Source organism: Chelonia mydas, chromosome 9 (assembly GCF_015237465.2).
Source record: "Chelonia mydas isolate rCheMyd1 chromosome 9, rCheMyd1.pri.v2, whole genome shotgun sequence".
In the NCBI taxonomy this organism is placed as follows: Eukaryota; Metazoa; Chordata; order Testudines; family Cheloniidae; genus Chelonia; species Chelonia mydas.
The window spans coordinates 100,600,834-100,628,014 of NC_057855.1; the positions used below are offsets into that span (position 1 = coordinate 100,600,834).

The following is a 27,181-nucleotide window of genomic DNA, read 5'->3' on the forward strand; positions in this document are numbered from 1 at the left end:
TTCAAGACATGTTTCACGTGTCCATTCCACTCTTGGTGTCTGCACGTCCACCACATTGTCACTGGAAACTTTTTCCCGCAGTAGTACCCATTGGGCAGCTAGGGCTCCCCCACTGGTGCGCGCCACTGCATGCACGTATGAAAAGCAGAGTTCTCTCTAGCCTCTTTCATAGAATCATAGAATCATAGAATATCAGGGTTGGAAGGGACCTCAGAAGGTCATCTAGTCCAACCCCCTGCTCGAAGCAGGACCAAGTCCCAGTTAAATCATCCCAGCCAGGGCTTTGTCAAGCCTGACCTTAAAAACCTCTAAGGAAGGAGATTCTACCACCTCCCTAGGTAACGCATTCCAGTGTTTCACCACCCTCTTAGTGAAAAAGTTTTTCCTAATATCCAATCTAAACCTCCCCCACTGCAACTTGAGACCATTACTCCTCGTTCTGTCATCTGCTACCATTGAGAACAGTCTAGAGCCATCCTCTTTGGAACCCCCTTTCAGGTAGTTGAAAGCAGCTATCAAATCCCCCCTCATTCTTCTCTTCTGTAGACTAAACAATCCCAGCTCCCTCAGCCTCTCCTCATAAGTCATGTGTTCTAGACCCCTAATCATTTTTGTTGCCCTTCGCTGGACTCTCTCCAATTTATCCACATCCTTCTTGTAGTGTGGAGCCCAAAACTGGACACAGTACTCCCAATGAGGCCGCACCAATGTCGAATAGAGGGGAACGATCACGTCCCTCGATCTGCTCGCTATGCCCCTACTTATACATCCCAAAATGCCATTGGCCTTTTTGGCAACAAGGGCACACTGCTGACTCATATCCAGCTTGTCGTCCACTGTCACCCCTAGGTCCTTTTCCGCAGAACTGCTGCCTAGCCATTCGGTCCCTAGTCTGTAGCGGTGCATTGGATTCTTCCGTCCTAAGTGCAGGACCCTGCACTTATCCTTATTGAACCTCATCAGATTTCTTTTGGCCCAATCCTCCAATTTGTCTAGGTCCTTCTGTATCCTATCCCTCCCCTCCAGCGTATCTACCACTCCTCCCAGTTTAGTATCATCCGCAAATTTGCTGAGAGTGCAATCCACACCATCCTCCAGATCATTTATGAAGATATTGAACAAAACCGGCCCCAGGACCGACCCCTGGGGCACTCCACTTGACACCGGCTGCCAACTAGACATGGAGCCATTGATCACTACCCGTTGAGCCCGACAATCTAGCCAACTTTCTACCCACCTTATAGTGCATTCATCCAGCCCATACTTCCTTAACTTGCTGACAAGAATACTGTGGGAGACCGTGTCAAAAGCTTTGCTAAAGTCAAGAAACAATACATCCACTGCTTTCCCTTCCTTCTTACCATAACTCCGATGGAGAAGCATAGGAAGGCATGTCATAGAAGGGATATGTGCAACAAATCTCAAAGAACTAACACAAAACAGGTTAGTAACCATTTTTTCTTATTCGATTGCACATGTGCATTCCACTCTTAGTGACTCACAAGCCAGAGAATAGGAAGTGGAATCAGAGTCTATTTCAATAAAGGTTGGAGAACAACTCAATCCACTCTAGCATTATCTCTGCCATCTTGAGCCACAGCACAGTGGGAGGCAAACGTGTAGACTGAGGACCAGGTTGTTTTTGGTTTACAAATGTCTGCAATTAGAACTTGTTCCAGAAAGACCACCAAGGTTGATTTTGACCTTGTTAAATGAGCTGTGACTGACAGGCAGAGCAATATTAGTCAAATCATAACATGTGTATACAAGATGCAATCCAGGAAGAAATTCTCTGGGTCAATGACTGCCCTCTTAATCTGTCAGTCACTGCTATGAACAGCTGGGAAAACTTCCAAACATGTCTGGTTCTATCTGGGTAAAATGCCAAGTCCCTTCTGACATCCAAGATGGGCTCCCCATCCCAGGGCTGAAGCATCTGCCACTTTAAAGAGAATTGGTTGTGAATGGGCAAATGGAATGCCTACACATACATTGGCTGGATCTGTCCACCAACCTAGGGAGGTGATGACATGAGAGGACATTCTTACCACAAAGTCCAATTGAGGGCAGCTTGGCAAGTAAACTGATGCCAGCCAGACCTGCAGAGTTCTGAGTCACAGTCTGGTCTATTGAACCACATAGGTGCAAGAGGCCATGTGAGCCAGAAGAGCCATGTGAGCCAGAAGACTTAAACTGTTTCATGCCATGATCGGGTGAACCTTCAAACCTATGACACTTGAACAAACTGCCTGAAACCTGGAGTCCAGAAAAAAGGCCCTCAAATTCTTTTTTGGCCTTCCTAATTGTATATTTACACTTCATTTGCCAGTGTTTATTCTCCTTTCTATTTTCCTGACTAGAATTTAACTTCCATTTTTTAAAGGATGCCTTTTTGCCTCTCACTGTTTCATTTACTTTGTTGTTTAACCACTTTTGTTGCTTAACTCATACAACATTGTGCAAAATTCTGTGAAGTATATGCAATAAAACTAAACCCAGCACATTTTATGATGATGTCTATTTGCAGTGTTTATCTGTGTGATTTTAATAACAAAGCAAAAAGAATTGTAAGTTCCCTTAATATTATAACACATGGGAAAAGTGGAAACAGTTCCCTCCAGTCCTCGCTGGATTGCTGTGCATTTCAGAATCTAGTACAAAATTTCCCTCCTAGTCTTCGACACCTTCCATGTACTTCTCAGGAGAGGAAGGATGATATAGTGGTTAGACAATAGTGTAAGGGCATGGCTACACTTGCAGACGTAGAGCGCTTTGAGTTAAACCAGCCTTCGGAGAGGGCAGCAGGGAAAGTGCTGCAGTCTGTCCACAGTGACAGCTGCAAGCGCACTGGTGTGGCCACATTTGCAGCGGCACTGGGAGCGGTGCATTATGGGCAGCTATCCCACAGAGCACCTCTTCCCATTCTGGCACTGTAGCTTGTGGGAAGGGGGGGCGCGGGGCACCCTGGGTCCTGTACCAATGTGCAGGGCCATTAATCGCATCCTGCTCAGAAGAACTGTGACTCTGGGTAACGTGCATGACACTGTGGCTGGCTTTGCACAAATGGGTTTCCCTAACTGTAAAGGGGCGATAGATGGCATACATATTCCAATACTGGCACCAGCCCACCTAGCCTCTGAGTACATTAATCAGAAGGGGTATTTCTCTATGGTTCTCCAGGCACTTGTGGATCACTGTGGGCGTTTCATTGACATTAACACAGCCTGGCCCGGAAAGGTGCATGACTCACACATCTTTCGGAACACTGGCCTGTTCAGGAAGCTGCAAGCCGGGATGTTTTTCCCAGACCAGAAGATCACCGTAGCGGAAGTCAAAATGCTGACTGTGATTCTTGGAGACCCCGCTTACCCTTTAATGCCGTGGCTCATGAAATCCTACACAGAGAACCTTGATAGCAGCCAGCCACAGTTCAACAACAGGCTGAGCTGGTGCAGAATGACTGTGGAGTGTGCTTTTGGCCGTTTAAAAGGCCGCTGGCACTCTCTGTATGGGAAGCTGGACCTGGCCGATGACAACATCCCCACAGTTATATCCACGTGCTTTACTCTCCATAACATTTGTGAAGGGAAGGGTGAAAGATTCACTCAGGCATGGAACTCAGAGGTTCAACACCTGGAGGCTAAATTTGAACAGCCAGAGAGCAGGGTTATTAGAGGGGCCCAGTGCAGGCCTGCAAGGATTAGGGATGCCTTGAGGGAGCAATCTGAGGCTGAAAGCCACCGGTAATGTTTGGTGCCTTGCACAGGAGTGAAGTGCAGTGGTTCCAATTTAGTAGGAATCTGTGTTTGCTACGCTGACTTGCAGTGCCTTTTGCTTTCCTGGGCTAAGGTATCATTTACTTTATGCAATAATAAAGAATGTTTTCAAAGCCAAAAAATCCATTTATTGAAAAGAAAATTCATTTATTGAAAAGAAACACAACCGCTTGGGAAAAAGAAAGGGCAAGGAGGTGGGGTGGTGAACAGTACAATCACACATTTGCGTATGTCCTGTTATCATACTCAGCCTTCCTGTCTGGAGTGCTGTGCAATGAGTGCTGCACTTCAGGATGGCTATACTGCATGGTGATGGGGGTTGAGTGCAATGGGTAAGGGTTGTAGTTTGCAGGGTTGGGTGGTGAAACTACAGGTGTTGGAAGCAGCTGGTGGCAATAAGAAACCAAATGTTGGGGAAAGCAGGTTGGCGGTGACATGGGGAAACAAGGGAAAGAGTTTTGGGACAAGGGCTGTCTGCAGTGCTAAGAGCACCTGCATTGAGTCTGCTTTGCGCTCCATGATGCTTATCAGCCGATCCGTGCTTTGCTGCCAGAGCTCCGCGCTTTTGTGCCAGCGCTCCTCATTCTGCTGGCGGATCCTCCTTTCACTCTCCCTCCACTCCTGCGCTTTTAGATTCTCGTTAAGGGACTGCTGCATTACTTCATGCAGCATGTCCTCTTTGCTTCTACGTGGCCTCTTCCTAATTCTTTGGAGTCTTTCGGCCGTTGGTAACTCGGAAGGCTGAGATCTCAAGGTTGCATCTATAAAGGCAAAATGTAACACTTAACAGAGGCAGCATTGTTCATATCAGACAGAGCAATGATTCCCCCCTACTTAAGGGCAAGCACAGTCTACACAATAGCATAATTTGCCTGTCCCAAAGTGACCGCATATAACCCACGGGAGCCCCAAAATGGTGAGTAAGCACAAGCGTGACTGTTTCACGGCTGTACTGTCCTCTGGGTTTCTGTGCCTTGGGGAGAGCCAACAGCTGCAGGGGGCCCCTATACTGAACACTGTCCCCACATTTTCCACAGGAGTTCGTCCTGGAAGATATCTCACTGCTGAGGGTGACCTAGGAAGCAAGGGAGGGTCTTCTACTGCAATGCAGCTTCCGCCCTGACCCACATGCAGCTTGCCTGTGTGCAGCAATGGTCCCCCCGCCTCTCACGGCACAGTGGCATGGACACGTTAGCCTGACTGGGACAAGGACAACAGTGGCTCTCCCAAGAAACCTGCACAAGCACATTGCCCAAGTTCTGGATGAGACCTTTGAAGAGATCACTGAGGCTGATTACCACGACGTGAGAGAGCACATCAATGCCCTATTCCGCATCTAGGCATGCATGCAGCCCTAACCCTCCTTGCCCCAAGAGCCCACAACAAATGACTTCCTTCCCAAAATAAAAGCCACTTACCGGGCACCTCCTCTGGTGTTTGTCCTTCCCCAAGCACCGGCCACACAACTGGCTACCTTCCTCTTGGCTTGAGAACAGCTCCTGGCTGTATGCATCTAGGGATTCCGGGGTGTCTTCCTCCGCCTCAGCACCCTCGCTCCTGCTTTCCTCCTCCTCCTCCTGCCTTGTTGAACTGGGCTCTGAAGTGTCCATTGTGGTACTCGGAGTGGAGGTGGGGTCGCCCCCAAGTATCGCGTCCAGCTCTTTGTAGGACACTTCTGGAGGCCGATCAGAGCGCATTAACAGACCAGGGCGTCCACACTGGCGCTCCAGCGGGGGCGCATCAAATGTTATTCCACTCGCTGAGGTGGAGTACCAGGAGCACTCTAGCCGCGGAGTCAGAGCGCTCCACGTGCCTTGCCAGTGTGGACACGTCGTGAGTTAGAGTGCACGGGGCTGCTTTAATGCGCTCTAACTTGCAAGTGTAGCCATGCCCTTAGACTTGTGAGACCTGGTTTCAGGTCCTTGCTCCTGTACAGACTTGCTAGGTTACTTGGGGCAAGTCATTTTGCCTCTCTTTGTGCCCTAGTTCCCCATCTGTAAAATGAGGGTAAACAGTACTTGTCTACCACACAGATTGTGAGGCCTTCAGATACTACGGTGATGGGGGGATATCCCAAGATACATTCTCCATTGCCTCTAAGCCACACTATATCACTTGACTGAAAGCCTCGACAGCATTTGCTGCAGGTAAAGTTGGATTTTAGCTTTTACTTAAAATCATTAAAATCTTAATCAAAATTTTGAATTTACAATTCATTTTTAAGCCAAAGAAATGGAAATGTAAAGATGTCCAGCCAAAGATTAATTCTACTGAAACTTCATTTGCACTGGCTAACCCAAAGGGAAGGAGGAATGAAATTAATTTGACATGTTCTTATGGGAAAGAGAATTCTACAGGAGCACTATTTTATCCTGGTCACACACTGTGGCCCAAGAGCAATAGTCTTCCAGTCTGTCATCTGAAAAACCAGGTGTTCAGCTGGACACCACTGAACTCTATTCCGTATGTGCAGATTTTATGCGTCCATGCCAAAAAAAATGGTCTGACCATTATTATCAACAGGCATCTATTACTGATGGACATACATAGCAGAAAGACAGATGCATGATCTGCACATTCAGCAGGGCTTCTTCTTAATGAAAGCTACCAGCACTACACCGGTTTGTGAACATGGCAAATGAATCAGAAAAAACACAAAATGTATAGAGCGAGCCAAAGTTATCTCTGATGGCGCTCCATTGACTTCAGATTTAAAAGTAGCCATACTTGAACAAAAAAGCTTCAGAAACAGATTTCAAAGAGAAACTGCAAAACTAAAATTCATTTACAAATTTAACACCTTTAATTTGGTCTTGAATAGGGACTGGGAGCGGCTGGCTCACTACAAAAGCAGCTTTGCCTCTCCTGGAATTGACACCTCCTCATCAATGATTGGGAGTGGACGACATCCACGCTGATAGAATTGGCCCTGTCAGCACTGGTTCTCCACTTGTGAGGTAACTCCCTTCTCTTCATGTGTCAGTATAATAATGCCTGCATCTGTAATTTTCACTCCATGCATCCGAAGAAGTGGATTTTTAACCCACGAAAGTTTATGCCCAAATAAATCTGTTAGTCTTTAAGGTGCCACCGGACTCCTTGTTGTTTTTGTGGATACAGTGCTAACACGGCTACCACCGATACTTGACACCATGGGTGAATTTATCCCACAGTGTTGTGAGTATAAGCCAAATGTATTGGAAATGACTTTGGTGATGGTTTAGACATGAGGTAAATAAAAATCAATGTTTTTGTTTAAATATTTTAAAAAATCAATTTATTTTAATAAAAAATATTAAATTAAATACAAGTTTGTTTTTAAAAATAAACCTATTTAAAATTAAATTTTAAATTATGACAACCTATGTTAAGACCAAAACTTACTAACATCTATTAAGATAATTTAAATTTAAATAGAAAACACTATTAAGCAGGATATATTTGCTATCAGTTTTGAAGAAAGGCAAACAACTGAACTGATGGAAGTCACTGGTAAGCACCTAGAGCCAGAGTTTGCGAAACCGGTTTTTGACAGCAGTATCTTTTCCTGCAGGTTCAGAGAGACTATTTTCTTCACTTGAGTTTATTTAACCAGTTAACTTTGAATGATCTAGTCATTAAATTGAAGAAACCCAGTGGGAGCTGAAAAAGCAGGAAAGCTTGTTTTCCTCTTATAATCTAAGAATAAACACTGGGTGTGAGAGGATGAGATCTATTAATTCTAAAATCTTGAAGAACATGGTGACTAGAAACAATCCGTTCACTTCACTAACTACAGTTTAATAAAATAGTTTCAATCGCAAAATATGTTTTGATAAACTTTTTTTCCTATGTGTCCAGCACATTTAAGGTAATCTGAATGTCTATCCAAACAGAGCCTGACACAAATCATAAGTAAAAATTAATAATAACCTAGTAAATAAGAAATGTTAGAAAATAGTAAATGGTGCAAAATAAAAATGAAAAAATTGAGAATCTGAATAAATGGAAATTAAGCTATATAACTGTTTAAACAAATATATGGTAGCAAAAAGAAGAACCAAATTTAGTGTAAATGCCATATTTAGTTCCAAATCAATATGTTTTAATGGTTACCAACCAATGATAACCAACCTTTCTTTAGGAAAATAACTAAAAACACAAATGCAAAACAAGACTAAAATCAATTATTTAAATCAAGGTTTCCTGCTTGCCAATTTAAATCATTATTAAAATTTGTGTATTAAATCAATCCAGCCTGCTTAGACATCACAATAAGTTACAACCTCGTTAGCCAGGCTTATAGCCCTGAGAGCCTTGTCTTGATACTGTTCGCAATCCCACTCCAAATAGACAGTGGCTAATAACCGCAGCACTTTAGCCTAGAAAGAAAAGACAAAGTGAATAATTAAACTCAAATGAAATAACCAAAACAACACTTAAATATTGCACAAAAGAGTGGAAATAAAGGAGATGGAAATATAAGCTGTGGATAATATTCACTGAAGCACACTGGGCCAGGGACTGTCTTCTCTATTACTAGAGGTACAGTGCCAAGCACAATGTGTTGCTCCTTGATTGGGACTGCTAGGCACTACCATCATATAACAATTGTATTCTTATCCCTTCTGAAGATTTGTCTTGACATGGTAAACTGGTTAAGTTTAGGTCAGGCTTTTAGTAAACGTGCCAACTAAGCCTGACCTAAACTTGACCTTTTTCCTTCTGCAGATGCAGGATAATCTAGCTTAATTTAGCTGGTCAAGTTCAAAGTTCATTTAAACTAGGGAAAAGATCGAGTAACACCACATTCACTAAACCTAACCTAACTTGACCACTTTTCCCAGTCAAGACAGAGCCCATGGGTTATAACGTAATTCTTCTCCAAATACACTAGCTGGAGCAAAGTATTAATGCACTAGCTTTACGTCTTTATGAAAATCTAGGTTCAAATATGACTAAGGACACACATAGCAATGACTCGGTCTCAGACTCAGCCTAGTATCTAGTGGAGATTATTTACACTACACTACCATTCTGTGGGACTAAAATAGCAGGAAGTGCTAAAGATCAGGATGGATAACCACTGGCAGAGCTATGAGGGGAAGTCCAAGACTGGCAAAGAGAGGCACTGGGGGTTGCAGAGCAGGACTGGCACTAATGACATCCTGCTATTAGACTGTGTGTAATTCAGAAGTTTCTGTATGTTTATTTCTTACCTGCATTTCTTCCCCAGGAGAATACTTCTTATCCATTTTCCCAATATCATAGCTCTGGCTACAGTTTAAAAGAAAAGATCAGAATTGTATGGGCTAAGAGATGTAAGAAGAACTCAGTCAGCTTTCTGGGCTACGCAGTGAACTCATACTTACCTTTTCCATTTCATTGATTGTTAGGAGCCACATAGAGCACAGAGGAAAATATTAGCTAAAATAAATGGTCACAAGATAAAAGATCCTGTGATTGATATAAAAGCATCAGAAAATAATATCCTTTAATAATATCCATGAGACTGCAGAAGGGCACATTACAGGAATAAAAATCAATAGAGATAGGACCAAGATATGTCAACTGTGCAAGCTGTGTCAGAAGCAGGCTCTAACACCTGCTAACACTTTTGAATGTCATATGGTAAAGAAAGTGATACTCTTCGGATTTAGCACTTTGGCTCAAGGTGTCCTTACAAAGGACGCTGTAAGAATAACTGAATTCATTCTTGAACTTCACAGCCTGATATGATTATCATGGGACAAGACGACAACAACAAGACAGAACACACAATCATACATAATCTTCACCATTATCTAAGAACAGACAGGATTTAATTTGCCTTCTAAATCCCCAGATCTGAATTAAACTAAGTTCTTTCTGCTGTTTTCAAGTAAGTTAATTAAGCTTCATAACCCCACTTTGAGGTAGATACGTAGTGCTGCCCCTTTTTGAACTGAGTGGCTAGTCAAATTTCTGGGCCCTGAAGATGTTCCAGTTGGAAGTAGAAATTGATGGAGTCTGATATTTTATTTGATGCAATCTTGTTTATTTACAAGGAATGTACAAAGTCCTGCTTCTCCAAACACAGGAGAAACCAAGAACAAAAGAATCAATTTCTTAGCTTGTACCCCGAAGTCTTTTTAGCCAACAGTCCGAAAAGCTCTCACTGACTTTTCTCAGGTCATGCTGTGCTCACAGACTGCTGCTTGGCTTTCTTGCTTTTTTGTCTCTGCCTCTCTCTCTGTGTTGTGTGTTCTCAGTTTGTGTGTGCTCTGCCTTCCCTCTCATACACACACATTGTTCAGCAAAACCACTCTGCCCATTCAATCTAAACTCCTGGACGGGTTCACAACCCCATTTTGTCTTAGGTGAGGTGCTTCTGTTTAACACATTCTGATACTCATGTTAACTACAGGGTGCATTCTCACCCTAAGCTCAAAGAGGAATGTGAGCCAAGCAGTCACCAATACCTCTCAGAATAACAGAAATGTCATTCCCACTATACAGATGAGGAAATTTAGGCCTGGTCTACACTAAAAAGTTAAGTCAACCCAGCTACATCACTCACGGGTGTGAAAAATCCACACCCCAGAGCAGTTAAGTTAAACTGACTTAACACCCAGTGTAGACAGCGCTAGGCTAATGGAAGAATTCTTCTGTCAACTTAGCTACCACCTACTGGGGAGTTGGATTGCCTATGAAGATGGGAGAACCCCTCCCAACAGCATAGGTAGTGTCTCTACTGAAGAGCTTACAGCGGTGCAGTTGCAGCACTGCAGCAGTGCCACTGTAGTGTTTCAAGTGAGGACAAGCCCTAAATGACATAGAAGGTAAGTGACCTGCTTTCAAGGTCATGTCAAATCAGTAGCAGATCCAGAAACAGAACCTAGGAGTCTTGATTCCCAGTCCTTGTTCTAAACGCTAAATCACAGTATAAAAGGCCTCTGAGGTGAATGCCTGTGGGTAATTCCATAAAACTGAAGCTAGGTAACAAATGGGACATGAGTGCAAACAAAACGTTAGGGATGCAAAAACAAATTACATCTGTGGGCAGTGGCGGATTAGCCAATGGGCCCCAGCCAACTGGGGGGGCCTCAGAATAATGGGTGCCCTGCCCCCAGCAGACACGCGCCGGGGCAGGGCGGGGTCTCCAAGCCCTGAACCCTCTCCCCAGCAGGAGCACCAGGCAGGGCAGGGCAAGCCCCTACACCCCGACCCTGCTCTGCTCCCTGGCAGCAGCACCGAGCAGACGGGGGAAGCCCCCATGCCTAACCCCACTCTGCTCCCTGGCAGCAGTGCTGGGAGGTGGGGTGGGGCGGGGGAAACCGTTTGAAGCCCCAGGTGGCACAGGAAGCCCCAGCGGCAAGACCCCGGATGGCAGCTGCCGCCCTGGGACTGGAGGAGGTCTGGCTCCCTGCTGCGGCCTCAGGGCTGGGAGAGCTCTCACTCCCCGCTGCAGCCCCAACGCCCTCTGCGGGGGACAGAGCTTCTCTGGTCTTGGGGTCACAAGGGTGGGGGGGAGAAAGGAGCAAAGGGAGGCTGCAGTGAGCGGGTGGAATAGGGAAGGAGCGTGGGTGGAATGCGGGAAAGAGACAGAATGGTGTGGGACCCTGGGCAGGGCCACAGGCAGAAAGTGTGCAGAGGAGGGCCCCCACATGCTCTGGCCCAAGGCCCCACAAAACCTTAATCTGCCTCTGTCTGCAGGAATTTATTCCCAGATCTGCTATTTTCTCAGTCTGAGATAACACTAACCCCACTAGGTGGTGCTATAACATTCTATCCAGGCAATGTTTGCGCTTTGCAATGGCTAGTTCTGTGCGCCGAAGACTTTCTCACCGGTGTTTGCGAGCACTTAGTGTTCCATCTTCTAAGTGCAGAGAACGAAATAAAGAGACGGTCTCCAAAATACCAGTTTTAGTGAACCCTAAACACTACTTCAAGACTTCCCTGACTCAATATCTATGGTCATTAATTGTTTGAGATTAAAGGGGGCATTGTCAAATTGATTTCTTCTGAATAATTTTTTTTAAAGTCTATTCTAATTTTCTGAGTCTGGCACAAGATAATTTTTCCTGATAGCCTAAATGTTCCTTTCTTAATTTTATTGCACTGCTTTCTTGGTCCCCACCTTACCACCCCTTACAATTCCTTTCCCACGTTGGAATTTACACCCTATATGTAGACAGTTAGCATGCTGTCATTTAGCCCAAATAGACAGACAATTCATTTTATCTTTCCTCATAATCCAATTCCTCCAGCTTCTTAATCATTTGTGTTGCTGTTTTGTGGATTCTCTCCAAGATGTCAACATTGGAAACCTAATAAATCTGTCAAGGTCACATGTAACAGTGAATGAGCAGTAAAGGCACCCGGCCAGTTGTGAAGCTGCCTGAGCCCTTGTAGCCCAATGAATGTGGCTGAGAACACTAAAGTAGGGAGAACTAATACATGAAACAAACTTTCATCAACAGTATAATTATGGCTTTTGGTATGTAACTCTTTTATGAGCAATTCAAAGACTACTTTTAGCAAACGCATGTAATGCTGACATGAATTATTTTTCTGCATTTTTCTACACTTTCCACATCTCTTAAGGTGCAACCATCACTATGGCATTGTGAAAGGGGAAATAGCTGGGGACAATCCTCCTAAAGCACAGCCTCCTTGGGAGAATAAGTGGTATGGATAGAATTAAGGAGAGCCATGAATATTTCTACATGCAAAGAAGGGACCTCATGTCAGAACATGAAAATCCATGTGAAAGGGATTCCTGATGTTGAGATAACACTGAGGTTGACATGAAAGGATGTGCCTGTAAACAGAGAAATGCCACTGAGCTGAGTGTAGGCCTAGCTTTGCTCAGCCAAGTAGAGCTTTAGATTTGTAAGCAGAGTCTGAATGAGCTCTCTCCTGACATCTGTGATGAGCTGTGGAAGAGGACTTCAGGAGCTGATCTCGTTTGCATGGGCACACCTACTCTGCCTAGTGCTCAGTATGATGTGATTGCTTGCCCAAATGATCACTTTTGGCTGGTGTTGGATCCCCAGTCTCCATGTTATTGGGGCAGGAGTAATAAAGGGTTGTTACCCTTGTTGTGTGAATCGAGGGCAGCAGAACTGTACCTGGCATACCCTGCTGGAGAGACTCACCTTCAACGAAACAGCACTCGGTAGGCAGGGAACATGGGTTCCAAAACCCAGTGAGTTGAGAAGGGGTGGGGACAGGTGCTTGCACCTGGTGGTGTGGGCCCTGCTTAAGGCTCCTAGACACCATTTGACCCTTCCTCTCTCCACTGTGTAATAAAAACACCAATTTAGACTCAACCGACAGTCTTGTTATATGCTGCAGAGCTGAAATCACTGATACCTAGGTCTAAGACTTAGACCTGCTTTGGGACAGTGTCTCTGATGTAAGAGACTGCCCAGTGTGCACCAGCAGTGGGGCTCCCCCACTAACAGCTAAAATCACTGAGAGCTGTGTTAAGTGGTGGACCCTGAGACATCTTGGTGAGTGTCCAGCAGGATGGCTGGCAGAGAGGTACAGTGAGCAGCCAGCAAGGCGGCTGGTGGAGAGGAGCGGCCAGCAGGGTGGCTGGTGGAGAGGCGTGGCAAGTGGCCAGTGGGGTGGCTGGCAGGGAGAGGTGTGGCGACTGAGTGCCCGAGCAGCGGCGCATGTAATGTGCCTCCTTACCACCCCCTTCACCCAGGGTGGGAGGTGATCTCTGCAGATGCACCGCTTATCTCTGGGGCTGCACTGACCAAGAACAGCAACTGTGAGTGGGGTGCAGAGAAGGTCAGGCATGTTAAACGGACTTTTGGGTTGCTCCACTTAAGAATTTGAGGGGAAAAGGACACTGCCCAACTTACTTGCGGGGTGGGTCTTTCGCTCATAGTTTATGTTTATGAACCTTGTTTGCAGTGTTTTCCCAAATTAATGCTAAGTTACTTCCCTCCTTTTACTAAAAGGTTTTGTTTTGTTTTTTGCTAACTCAGACTCTGTGTTTGTGAGAAGGGAAATATTGCCTCTTAGTAGTGCCCAGGGGATGGTGTGTAATTGTCGAAGGTCACTGGGTGGGGGCTCAAGACGGTTTTGTGTTGTATTGTTGAAAAGGAACCCTTAGATACTGAACCCGGCCCTCGTTCCTGCCAACTCTGACTGGCAGAAGGGTTACAGATTGATTCATTTAATACTAGAGCTATATGAAAATTTTCAAACAACTTTTTCCCCATCAGGAAACTGCTTTTTCCAAAAAAAAAAAAAAAAAGGTTCCACGAAGAATTTTTTTTTTAACAAAATTTTGCATTTTTTCAATGAAATCCAAAATCTAAAAATTGCTTTTTCCTATGCCTTCAACCGCATTTGCTATTTTCTCAGAAAAAAATACTTTGCATTTTGTTTTCCCTTTTACATTACCTGAGCCAGAAGGAGCTCTGTTCATACCCCTTCTGTTCATAGGTTTCCACTCCAAAGTTATAGCAGAGGATTGATAGATAACAGGTCTGCAATTAAAAAAAAAGTGCTTCTCCTGTTAGGTTCTTGTAATGACTTTCTGAAATCTAAGGCAGTTGAGTCTCAGGCACACTTAAAATACTTTTTATATCAAAGCTACACCCACCACTATCAGAGCTGATTTTATAGGAGGGAAAAGGAATCTGACTAATATTGTTGTATTGTTGTTCTACGGGAAACTAAAGCAGCATTAATAAATAAATCCCTCAAGGTCACACATAACAGTAGAACTGATTGAGTACATGTTGCAGCCCACTTCCATCAATAAATACAACAAGAGTACTTGAACAAGGACAACTAAAAAAGGGGAAATTAGAATAGGAAACACTAGAGAGCTAAACACTCGGGAGCGAATAAAAACCCATCACAAAAGCAGAAACTATTGCACTGTACAGTTTGGGGGAAAAGGTTCTTCCAGCGTTTGATATTTCAGAATACTGCTGCTTCATCAGCTCCTCTGTGTGTAAGTGTTAGGAACCTGAGTTACCTCAGTTAAGCCTCGGACTAGAGCCCTGCGCAGATACAAAAACGTGGATCCACATCCAATCTGAATCTGCCAGGATCAACTCACAATCCAATCCACTAGCCGTCTTCTACCTGTATCCACAGCCGCACCCACATCCATAGCAGCAAGCCATCTCACAGGGCTAGCAACGGGGGAGGAGGGGAAAAGAGGGAGTGGAGGGGCGGGGTCTTACAGGGAAGAGGCAGCACGAGGATGGGGACTGGGGGTAAGGGGCAACATGGGGGCGGGTCTGGAGGAGAAGAGGCGGTGCAGAAGGGGTTGCTGGGAGGAAGGAGCGTTGCATCGCATGCTGCCCCCAGGCGGCTCGCAAGCGATGGCACACGGCAGATCAGAGCGTGTTGCATCGCAGTGCGTTGGAGGGATGGGGCGCCAGGGCCCCGCCCGCTCCAATCCCCAGGGCCGGGGACAGGCCCTGCTGCCGAGGAGCTGGTGGGCCGGGGCCGGGCCCGGGATTGGGAGCGTGGCCAGTGCTGCCGGGCCAGGCCATGATGGGGACGCTGGCACTGCCTGAGGGGCCCAAGCTGCTGGACAGGAAGTGGCATGACGAGCGGGTGCTGGACAGCCCCAACTCTGATCTGCTGCCCAGCCACTGGCTGCTGGCTGCCAGTCCTGAGCATGCTGCGCCCCGCAGGCTGCCCGAGCTGGACGCCGCGAGCCAGGCACCACCAGTGACTAGAGCCCTGCCCAGTTGTATCTGCAGCCGATCCACTATCCGCAAAAACAGTCTGTGGATATGAAGCGGATATCTGCAGATTTGCAGGGCTCTACCTGGGGCTAGCCAGTTTGGCAGCAGAATCACCTGACTGGCCAGCCCAGCCCACCCAACTGGCTTCAAGATCGCTACAGGTCTGCATTTAAGCTCAGCAGCAGCAACAAGTTGCTGGCGGCTCAACACTTATGCCTGCAGCTGTGATCCTATATGCCTTCTTCCCAGCCTTGCTCCACCCCTGCTCAGTTCCCAGCTCTGGCCCTGACCCCTGGTTCCTAGCTCCATCTCTGATCCTCAGCACTGCCCCTGGCCTCTGACACTGATTCCAACCACTATGTCTGACCGCCACTGCTCCAATCACTAGGCATAACTGCCCACACCCTGGTCCATGAAAGTTTGAGCAGCCCAAAAAGACAAGATGTAATTTAGCTGCAGAATGGACCACACTAAAGTTGATGCCTCTTTGGCAGAGTTAGCAAGCACCCTGAAGAATCTATTAAAGCCAGGTCCATGCCCTTCAGGCACAGAATGTAGTGCCGCAGGCACAAGCCACGTCATCAGTGACTCAGGCTCCCTGAGTACCCAAGATCCCAACTGTCTGACAAGCTTGATAGTGACTGTGGAAAATACTGTGGGTTCTTAAACCAGCGCCAGTTCCTGTTCCTGCTGTGCCAACAGTCATTTCCTGCCTACCAAACCGTAGTGGGACTCGTCATCAGTCTGCAGACTGGGGAAGCATTGACCTGGGATTCTCCACTGCTTGAGAAATCTAGTCCCCTCTTGAGTCAGTTCAAGGAATTTGTCCAAGCCACTTCAATGACCTTCAACAACCCAAATGGTAACATACAGCAGAAGCCACGCACCAGGTATTGAGGCAAGGATGTCAGCTGGTTGCTCACTACGCTGCAGATTTTCAGCACCTGGTAACAGACACAAACTGGAACAAGGCCGCTCAGTGCTATCACTTCCAGCTGGGATGGACTCAAGGAGGAGCTGGCACAGATAGAATCCCCAACTGGGCTGGATGCATTTATCCAGCTAGGCATCAAGATTGCCAATAGCTTATTGTAACGCTGCTAAGAACAGAGGATGGCTTCTTGACCCACACCTGTCTTAACAGAACCAACTAGCCAGCAGTCAGCACCCACTTTACAGCGTGAACTTCTGCAAGCAGATGTGGTCTACAAGCATTAAGCTGATTGGGGTCACCAGGCTGCACCTAACTTTAGCATCGGTCATCTGATCCGGTTATCAACCAGCAAGGTCTGGTTATCAACTCAGAATCTCAAATCAACCTGAGCATCAGCTAAACTGGATCACCAATACCTAAGCCCATCCAAGATTCTCAAGCAGACCAATCCAGTGACATTCAAGATTCAATTATCAGAGTCATTGAAGACCCATCCTCTGACCGAACTCCCTCTTAAAACATTACCTAGAAACCTTCCCAGGAAAGGTTGAGGGCCGCTGTCCTAAGCCATCAAGTTTAACATTACTTAATGGAGGAGTTTCATGTAACATTTAAAATGAAATGAAAAGGAGCAATACAAATACCCCAGTGAGTCACTTTAATGATTCATCCAATGATTGCAGCTTTGTCCATGCAACTAGAATGAAAGCAGAACTCCTCAAATCAGTTACACTCAGATACTCTTAAGGATATGCAGAGATTTTCACAAAAACCAGTTAAATCCCATTCAACCACAACACGCACAGTGCCACATTTCACTTTCAAAAGTCATATTTCAGCCTTCATCCATGCATCCATGCATCCGATGAAGTGAGCTGTAGCTCACGAAAGCTTATGCTCAAATAAATTGGTTAGTCTCTAAGGTGCCACAAGTACTCTTTTTCTTTTTGCGAATACAGACTAACACGGCTGTTACTCTGAACCCTTTAGATTTTATTACTTACACTGTAGAGTAGTGGTGGGCAACCTGTGACCCGCAGGCTGCGTGCGGCCCGTCAGGGTAATCTGCTGGCGGGCCGCGAGACAGTTTGTTTACATTGGCTGTCCACAGGGACGGCCACCCACAGCTCCCAGTGGCTGCAGTTCACCGTTCCCGGCCAAAGGGAGCTGCAGGAACCAGCAAGAGCAGGTGAACTTTGAAGAAACAAATGTCCTTAGTACAAAAGAACAAGCAAAGGAAAGACACAGAATAGATGTACAGAGAATTGTCTTGATAAGTATTTTTCAGAATTTTCTGAGACATCAGTAGCTCCTTGTTTCTTTCTTGTTAATATTAAACTTTTGGAAGGACACAAAAGAACTGATTTCACTGACCTGTTTTGGCAGCCTTGTCAACATATCTTTGCAGCGTTGCAAACATGTCACTGCCTTCTGAAAATACCCTTGAACAACTGCCTAAGAAAGCAACAGAACATGCCAATAAATTGTTAGAATAAAAACAATTTGTCTCTAAATACCCTCTCGGCTCACAATACAGTGCAACTCACTATACTGTAAGTGGAGAGATAACAAAAACAGCAAGACACAGTGTGAAATTCTGAGGTTATAGTGTGTGAACATGTAGGATCATGTGATCATTTCCTTCCAATGCTAAAATTGCCATGAAGATACATGAAATATGGTATCACCGAGTTTCCCCAATAGTTGGTCATGGGCCCAGTGTGGAGGGAAGAGGTGTTAGAGAACGAGCCCACACCATCAGACAGTAGTGGCTCTGTCCTGTCCCACAGGGCTATGCCCACCTCCCCACTATAGGTGTCACAACTTGGTGCACATGGTTGCCATGCCACTCAGGTTTGGCCCAGGCACCTCTCCATTGGCTGGGTCAAACCTGAGTGGCGCTGTGACCTCATGCACCAGGTCAAAACATCTGGAATGGGAAGCCAAGCCCAGTTCCACTGGAGCCACCACTGTAAAGTGGATGCAGGGTAGGTTCACTCTCCAACCCCTCTTCTCCTGGAGCTCCTCCCTACTCCAAGCCCAGATTAGGACTGCGGTGCCAAGGCAGAGGATCCTACTGCATGTAGTCAATGCCCGTCAGTGGGGCGATGAAGAGGAGAAGGATGCTGGCTTATGATTTTTGGGCCTCTTCCATGAATACAGACCCTGAGAGGGTCACACACAAAAAAACCCCAATAAAATGGTGGGTCACCATAGTAAAAAGTTTGGGAACACAGTTCAGCAAATCTGATCTCCAGACACATTGGCCCCTCCACTGGCTCCCTGTGCAACTTTGGGATTGAGGCCTTCTCCTATTTGTACCCCAATTTCTGTACCACTTTTTAGTTTTGCCAACCCCAACTATTCAAAAATCATGGGTGGCTTACAAATCATGAGATTTTTTTGATTTTTTTTTTATTTCTTTTTGGTGCTTTAGAAGGGTACACTTGCGTCATTTCCAAACTTTTCTTCTTAAGGACTACAAATTTACTTTTATTAAAATTATTTTTAAGAAAATTGAGATTCTCGCCTATTCACATGATTTGCAGGGTTTGGAGCTTTAAGAAAAATCACCAAATATCGTGAGACTCATCTTAAAATCATGAGTGGGCAACGATGACCTCCCTACTTGTATATAAAAAACACTGTACATAAAAAATAGTTTATATATGTGTGTGTGCATAGTTAGTATAGCTAAAGATTACCATCTAGTGGCACATTCAATAAAGTTGTTATTATGCACTGCAAGTAGCTTCCTGTGTGCAGCTTTTTAACACCTCTTAGATCTTGGCTATTTGTGATTTAGATGCAGTGTTGCACTTAAGTATTATTTGATTACTTTAGTGACAGAATATTGGCACAGAGATGTGTGGTTTTGAATTTACGTATCTCACTAAATATATGTTGCACTGCTGTGGATGTGAGACCCTGGCTCAACCCCAACATCAGATATCTTGCTTCTTCAGCCAGTGAAGCACAGACCTTTGTAAGAGGTGACTCAGGCCTCGAAAAGACAGCTGTCCATTTTATAAACACTCCTGCGACCTAAATCACAGAAGGTATGTCTACACAGCAAAAAAAAAAAAAACATGGCTGGCCTATACCAGCCGACTCAGGCTAGTGGTGCTTGCGCTGAGGGGGCTGTTTTATTGCTGTGTAGGCTTCTGGGCTCGAGCTGGAGCCTGAGTTCTAGGACACTCCCATCTCGCAGGGTCGTAGAACCCAGGCTCTAGTTCAAGCCAGGCGTCTACACAGCAATGAAACAGCCCCACAGCCCCCGCCAAGTCAGCTGGCACGGGCCAACCGCAGGTGTCTAGTTGCTGTGTAGACATACTCCAAGTCTTCATGAAATGATCTAAACAACTTTGCAGGATTATGATAAATTAGTGGAGTTACATGTCGAAAAAATAGGTATATTAAGAATGCTTAAATTACTGCAACACTGAGGGGTCAAATCTGAGACCTTACAGCAGATCTAGGAAACTTATCTTTCCAGTTTAATGACAGGAACTCACACTTCTAACAACTGAGTCAAAGTTCCAGTATGATCATTCATACATTCCATATGCCCCAGTGACCTACAAAGGGAAACCGGCCAGGACACGTACTGATTCAGCCTGATAAGACAGTACTTTGAACAGGTCCTTCTCTACATCAGCTTTGTGCACCTGAATATCTGCCTCACCACTGCTCCTCTTCATTAACTGGGCATATAGTTTTTCTAGACTCTGGAAAAGAAAACATAAGCACCCAGAAAGCTGTTACTCAACTGTAGCACTTGCTAGTAAGAGTGTTTGCAGGAGACTGTACCTAGCCAGAAACTTACATTTATGGCAATCACAAGAAATCCATCACCAAGCGCAGCTTTTCCGACATCCACCCACCCTTTTCCAGTCTTCATGGTCATCTGAAGCAGAAAAGGAACGTGTTTTGTGAAAATTCAACCCAAATCATTTCTCACTTGTTCTTTATCCTCGGCATCGTCAACCTCTGAAGAACAAAGGAAGCAGAATTGCACTGGGGGAAAGATCCTGACTGAAAGACGTTCAGCCAGTAAGAATGTTGGAACATGTGGTGAGATTCACCTTTGCTTTGTATTCACTTAGCTTGTTAAATTAGGTGTTAGTTGCATTTTACCTTTTATTTCCTTGTAACCAATTCTGACTTATATCCCTCATTACCTGAAGTCACTTAAAATCTATCTTTCTATAGTTAATTTTTGTTGTTGTTGTTTTATCTAAACCAGTATAAGATTGAAATGTTTGGGAAACTCCATTTGGGATAACAAGATCTGTGCATATCATTTTCTATTAATAAATGACAGACCTGATATGAGCTCGTATCATCCAGGAGGGTGCTGGGCAATACAAGACACACGTTTCTGGAGGAAATCTGGAACTGAAAGTTTGCTGGTGTTGCCTTGTAGTGTAATTCTATAGTACTCATGGAATATAGCAGGGAGTGATTTACATGCTGGAGGCTGCGTGAGAGCAGACCGGGACTGGTTATTTTCACAGCGAAGCAGGGTAAAAGGCTGCAGAATTGAGGGGACACAGCTATCCATCAGTCCAGACTGTACCCTGGGTAATGTCTCAAAAGGATCCCCTGTTCTTTGCAAACATCTCTCATCTCAGAGCTGACAAACTCACTATGCCAAACATGTCTTAAGAGATATTTATCCATAAATAGTAACATATAAGGTATCTACAGAACGCTCGTAACTTGTCAAGATTCATAATTATTGTGAGATGCATGTATGGGTAATATTTAAGGAATAATGTATTTATTTTGAAAGTTTGCTTTGTGGACCTGGAGTACCAACACCAGGAGATAATGTGTCTTGGTGATAGCCCATTCGAGCAAAGAGAAGTCGTCACCACGCCCTGTTTGGCCAGTGATGCAATTTAAGGTTCAACTGTTTAGCCTTGTGCAGTACTAAGACTGTGAATGGGAAACCATCAGAGGTAACAAACAACAACTGAAACCACTTAAAGAGTTAAAAAAAAATAAAACTTTAACCAAGACTGTGGGTTGCTCGATCTATAAATAGAAACAAAAGGCTGTTTTCAGTATAACATATGGGAGGGAGAGGACTCTGTAGCCATTCGCTGAGAAAAACCCCTTATAGAGCAGGGCTGCTTTCATGAACATTTGGATCCTCGTTCTTGAGAAACCAGCCAGCTCTGCAACAGACTGAATTTTGGAGGGAAATCTACTTTTCTACCACACTCTCGTTCCTAGTTAAATTCTTATACTGTCTTAAATAAACCTTATTTTGTTTTATTGTAAGTGCTCACAAGTGCTGTGCGGTTACAGAAGCAGTGATTAAAGATAAAACTGGCAAACTGAAGTACCTACTTCTTGGAGGCAAGGATCTGGAATTTTTGGGAGTAGCAGTGTCAGAGGGACTGGGGTGTACTCACTGTTAACCTGCAAGGTGAAGTTAGGGCTAGCATAGCCCAGAGCAGTGGTGGCCAACCTGAGCCTGAGAAGGAGCCAGAATTTACCAATGTACATTGCCAAAGAGCCATAGTAATATGTCAAAAAAAAGGAGTACTTGTGGCACCTTAGAGACTAACCAGTTTATCTGAGCATGAGCTTTCGTGAGCTACAGCTCACTTCATCGGATGCATAGCATATCGTGGAAACTGCAGAAGACATTATATACACACAGAGACCATGAAACAAAACTTCCTCCCACCTCACTCCCCCGCTGGCAACAGCTTATCTAAAGTGATCCTCAAGTAGAGCCATTTCCAGCACAAATCCAGGTTTTCTCACCCTTCCCCCCCCCCACACGAAAACCTGGATTTGTGCTGGAAATGGCTCTACTTGAGGATCACTTTAGATAAGCTGTTGCCAGCGGGGGAGTGAGGTGGGAGGAAGTTTTGTTTCATGGTCTCTGTGTGTATATAATGTCTTCTGCAGTTTCCACGATATGCTATGCATCCGATGAAGTGAGCTGTAGCTCACGAAAGCTCATGCTCAAATAAACTGGTTAGTCTCTAAGGTGCCACAAGTACTCCTTTTCTTTTTAAGAATACAGACTAGCACGGCTGTTACTCTGAAAGTAATATGTCAGCAGCCCCACCCACATCAGCTCCCCACCCCGCTCCCAGCACCTCCTGCCCACCAGCAGCCCTGCCAATCAGTGCCTCCCCCTCCCTCCCTCCCGATCAGCTGTTTCGTGGGGTGCAGGAGGCTCGGGGGGGGGGGGGGGAAGAGGAGCCAAGGCATGGCAGGCTCAGGGGAGGGGGTGGAAGGGGTAGAGTTGGGGCAGGGCCTGTGGCAGAGCCAGGGGTTGAGCAGTGAGCACCCCCCGGCCCATTGGAAAGTTGGCGCCTGTAGCTCCAGCCCAGGAGTCAGTGCCTAGACAAGAAGCCGCATTTTAACTTCTGAAGAGCCGCATGTGGCTCCGGAGGATAGTACTTAAGTGACTGAAAGCCTAGCAGTGTCAGGGAGCTGACACACCCAGCTAACACAAGAAAGACTCACTGTTGCTGGAGGCAGGGGGTAACAAGGTGACCCACAGTCCTGGGTATCCCAAGAACCATCACAGGTATACAGATACCTCAGCAGGGGTGCCAATTGGGGGGCAGGGGAGAGCAGGAGGAGAGCCCCCCACCCCAAGTTTCCTACAGGAGGTGTGCGAGCTCCCAGGTGGAGTTCTTAACTACAGCACAACATTAGTGTGAAATGTACATTCTGCAGAGGAGAGATGCCCCTGGGGCAGGGAGTCAGTATTTTCTTTACAAACAGAGGCAGGGTGATTAAGGTAAGAAAGGGCTGGTGATTAATGATCTGAAAATCTAGCCTGTAAAACAGGAATCTTAGGGTGGGAGTGTTTTAGAGCCAATGCAGGGGACTCAGAAAAAATACAGCCAAGCCCTCTGAGCCAAGGTTACATTCAGAAAAGGGGGAGGTTTGGGGGTGTAGGTGAAAAGAAGGGGCAAAAACCCAGGGAAGGGATAGAAGTGGTACAGAGAAGTTCCCACTCTACCTGTGGGTACTTATGTGGCCCCATCACCATAGTATCTGAGCGCCTCACAAGGTCTAACCTATTTCTCCTCACAGCCCCTCGGTGAGGTAGAGCAGTGCTGTTATCACCATTCTACAGGTGGGGCACTGAGGCACACACAAACTAAAGGCCAGATTTTCAAAAGTATTTAGGCACCTAGTGAGATTTTCAAAAGCACCTACAAGGTTAGGTGCTTTGTAAACGCCACTAGATACCTAGCAGCATCTTTGGGTGCCTAAAAACCTTTGAAACTCTGTCCCTAAGGCACCGGCCTGAGGTCATTCAGAAAGTCCATGGGGAGGAGTAGAACCCAGGTCTTTCAGGGCCAGTTCCCTATCCAGTAGACCAGCTGCTCTCTCTGCTGCATGCTGCAAAAAGAGAGGAATTTGATAGATGGGAGCAAAACCAAGGCGGCCAGTTCTCTGAGACTCCAGCAAACGGTCCCAGGAGATTGGGATGGAGGTCATGGTTGACAGCATGAAAATCAGCACAAAGGTCAGAAAGGATGGAGAATGAGAATCAGATGAGAGGAAACTGCTTAACTCCAAAGGGGTGGCAGGTTCTGCCCCATGCTGGGTTGTAGAGCAATGGCTGCTGTGCAATTTTACATTTTAACTGAAAACCATTTTGTTTTGTCATTTTTTGTTCTAGGTTTGAGAAAAGGAAAGAATCAGAAAGTGTCATAAGTATCAGATTTGTTTATGCCTCAAATTTTTAGGGTTTCAGCTATATCCAGGCCAATTCCAGAACAAAGAACAGAAATTACACCCACAAAGTCCATAAAGTCAATGACTATTGTCATGATTTGTATTATTCACTGGGCACCATCTGTGTGCCCAGCACTGTTCAGAATATGCCATACAATATAGTCCCTGAGAGCCAGTGTGTATAAAATGTGTAGCCCTGGATAAGATGGCTCAGATATTTAAGTATGAAGTGTATAGTTATTAAGCACATGTTAATATCTATGAGTGGAGGCAACAGAAGTTTTACTGGATTACGGACTAGAAGATTTGACCCTCCAACTTTCATTCAAGAGGAAGAGCTGCCCAGAGCTCCTGTGCCTGTTTATTTCCCTTTCCTGCCTGCAGTGGCCCTGAGAGACCTCAGAAGTCTCAATTTTTGTCTCAACTTTAAAATATAGAATTTTCTTAGTGTTTGGATTTAAATAGTCTCCTGTGAGAACTGCAACTCAGTCGCTGTCGTGTTGTGTTTCAGAGCCTTCTGGAAAGTAACGAGCCTTTAAACAGAAGGGAAAGCAGTGTTACCAAGGCTCATGATTTTGTCATGAGTCTCATGATAATTGTTTTCCTTAAAGCTCCGGCTCCTGGAGTCAAGGGGATATGTGATGATTTCAGCCTTCCTTCTTAAAAAAAAATGAAGTTTCTAGCCCTTGTGGCTGTGGAGAAAGCTTCAAAATGTAACCCCAGTGTACCCTAAAGGCTCAAAAAGCAGCAGGCAAATAGAAAGAACACCAAATCTGTTATTTTTACATAATCTCATGAGTTTAAAGCCAATCTCATGATTTTTGGTGATCCTGATTCATGATTTTTGAACATTTGGTATTGGCAACACTGTGAAAATGAAAGTGACTTGAAATTGTCACTTTCCCTCCTCTTTAAGGTCAGTTTCTAGTCTATTATTTGTAGTGAGGTAACACCCCAACAACCCCAGGCAGGTGCAATATAAATTCTGAGGGCTTTGCCCTAGTTGGATGTTTCCAAAGTTAAATGATCTATTCCAAGACTGACGAACTGCAAAAAAGTGATAAAAAGTAATCTAGATTTTCTACAGTTGTTTCAATTGTTGTATTCAAGAGTTAGTAACAAAGAATATACATTACAATTTTAAACCTAACCAGTGTCCCTCAAGTGACTTAACAAAAGATGTGAGAACATGTTAGTATTAGAGCTGAGTGGGTCTAATATTTATTTAATCCTCTTTTTTTTATATAGGAATTAGATACAGTGCCCTAACAGCTAATTTCTAAATTATTATCTGCAAAAAACCCTAGAGTTTTCAGGTGCCTAAGTAGCCCCTGGATTCCCGGTTAAAGTTGCACTCCCTAACAAAATATGAAATGGCACTCCTATACCTCAGCCTGCTTAGTACCATGGCAAATACACCATTAAAAATCCTTTTACCCTTTATACCCACAAGAAGGAAAAATACCTAAAGCATTTAAATTGTAAAGTATTAAATAAGGCTTTAACTTCAACAACCCTTGTTCCTTTTCCCTTTAACTGGAGAGACTTCTTAGAAGGAAAAACCCCTTTATATGACACTCTCTTAGAGAAGTGATTTTCAAACTTTTTTTCTGGCAACCCAGTTGAAGAAAACTGTTGATGCCCAAGACCCAACAAAGCTGGGGATGAGGGGTTTGGAGGTGTGGGGGGGCTCAGGGCTGGGGCAGAGGTTTGGGGTGTGGGGGTGAGGGCTGTGGGGTGGGCTGGGAATGAGGGGTTCAGGGTGCGGGAGGGGGTCAGGGCTCTGGGCTGGGGGTGCAGGCTTTGGGTTGGGGCCAGGATGAAGGGTTTGGGGTGCAGGAGGGGGTCTCAGGACTATGGCAGGGGGCTGGGGTTGGGGCACGGGGGTGCAGAGGCAGGCTTCAGTCCTGTCCTGGCACCGTAGACTACGCTGTGCCCTGGAGGCAGTCAGCAGCAGGTCCAGCTCCTAGGCAGATGCACGCAAGTGGCTCTCGCCCACAGGCACCGCCTATCCCCCCCCCCAGCTCCCATTGGCCGGTGCTCAGGGCAAGGGCAGAGTTCCATGCCCCCCCGCCGCCTAGGAGCCAGACCTGCTGCTGGCCACTTCTGGGGTGTCAGAACAGGTAGGGACTAGCCTGCCATAGCCGGGCAGCACCGCCGACAGGACTTTTAATGGCCCAGTCGGCGGTGCTGACCAGAGCCGCCGTGACCCAGTTCCTTTGATTCCATGACCCAGTTCTGGGTCGTGACCCATGGTTTGAAAACCACTGTCTTAGAGGATATAAAGCAGGGATCGGCAACCTTTGGCACCTGCCACGTCTCCAGGTTTGGCAGATCGCAGCTCCCACTGGCCGCGGTTCGCCGCTCCAGGCCAATGGGGGCTGCGGGAAGTGGCGGCCAGCATGTCCCTCGGCCCGCGCCACTTCCCGCAGCCCCCATTGGCCTGGAGCAGCTAACCACAGCCAGTGGGAGCTGCAATAGGCCGAACCTGCAGATGCAGCAGGTAAACAAACCAGCCCAGCCCACCAGGGGGCTTACGCCGGTGGGCTGCGTGCCAAAGGTTGCCGATCCCTGATATAAAGATGGTAATAACTGTCGTTTTCAGGGAAAAGAAGATGTTAGTTCAGATGGGCTGGAGGTGTTGTTATTGGCCATGTTAAAGTTTGATTCTGTTTCCTAAGAAAATAAAAGAAGATAAACACACAAAAGGTGAGAACAGCAAAGATAAAAATGCAGTTTATGTCTTTGGTGTTGACTTTCACTTGCAACCTCATTGTTCGAAAAACAGAGGCATACCACCATTCCTATCAGCCACTCCAAGACCTTGCAAACTTGTACACCAGTACCAGGCGGTTAGGGCATTCCATTTAGCTACCTCTTCTTTTTGGTCACAGCCTTACATCAGTGTTGCAAAATACAGTCTTGGCTGGCTAAGCCAGACTCTTATTAGATAGAAGGAAACAGGAGAGGAATAGGAGAGAGAAGAAATAAGGTGGAGAAGGAAAAGGTCACACAAGGGGTGTATGTGACAGTCTCACCTCCCAGATGGTATTTGA

The 27,181-nt window shown here is 45.7% G+C and overlaps 1 protein-coding gene across 1 annotated transcript in view; it reads right to left on the bottom strand.

Moving 5' to 3' along the window:
- TEX11 (testis expressed 11) overlaps nucleotides 1-27,181 on the bottom strand; it is a 134,484-nt gene that overhangs the window by 90,318 nt on the left and 16,985 nt on the right. The window contains exons 5-10 of the mRNA XM_027818533.3: nucleotides 20,227-20,307; nucleotides 20,009-20,128; nucleotides 17,775-17,855; nucleotides 14,160-14,245; nucleotides 8,975-9,032; nucleotides 8,042-8,137 (exon numbers count right to left, since the gene is read on the bottom strand). Of these exons, the coding sequence (XP_027674334.3) occupies nucleotides 8,042-8,137; nucleotides 8,975-9,032; nucleotides 14,160-14,245; nucleotides 17,775-17,855; nucleotides 20,009-20,128; nucleotides 20,227-20,307 (522 nt within the window). The remainder of the gene's footprint in view (nucleotides 1-8,041; nucleotides 8,138-8,974; nucleotides 9,033-14,159; nucleotides 14,246-17,774; nucleotides 17,856-20,008; nucleotides 20,129-20,226; nucleotides 20,308-27,181) is intronic.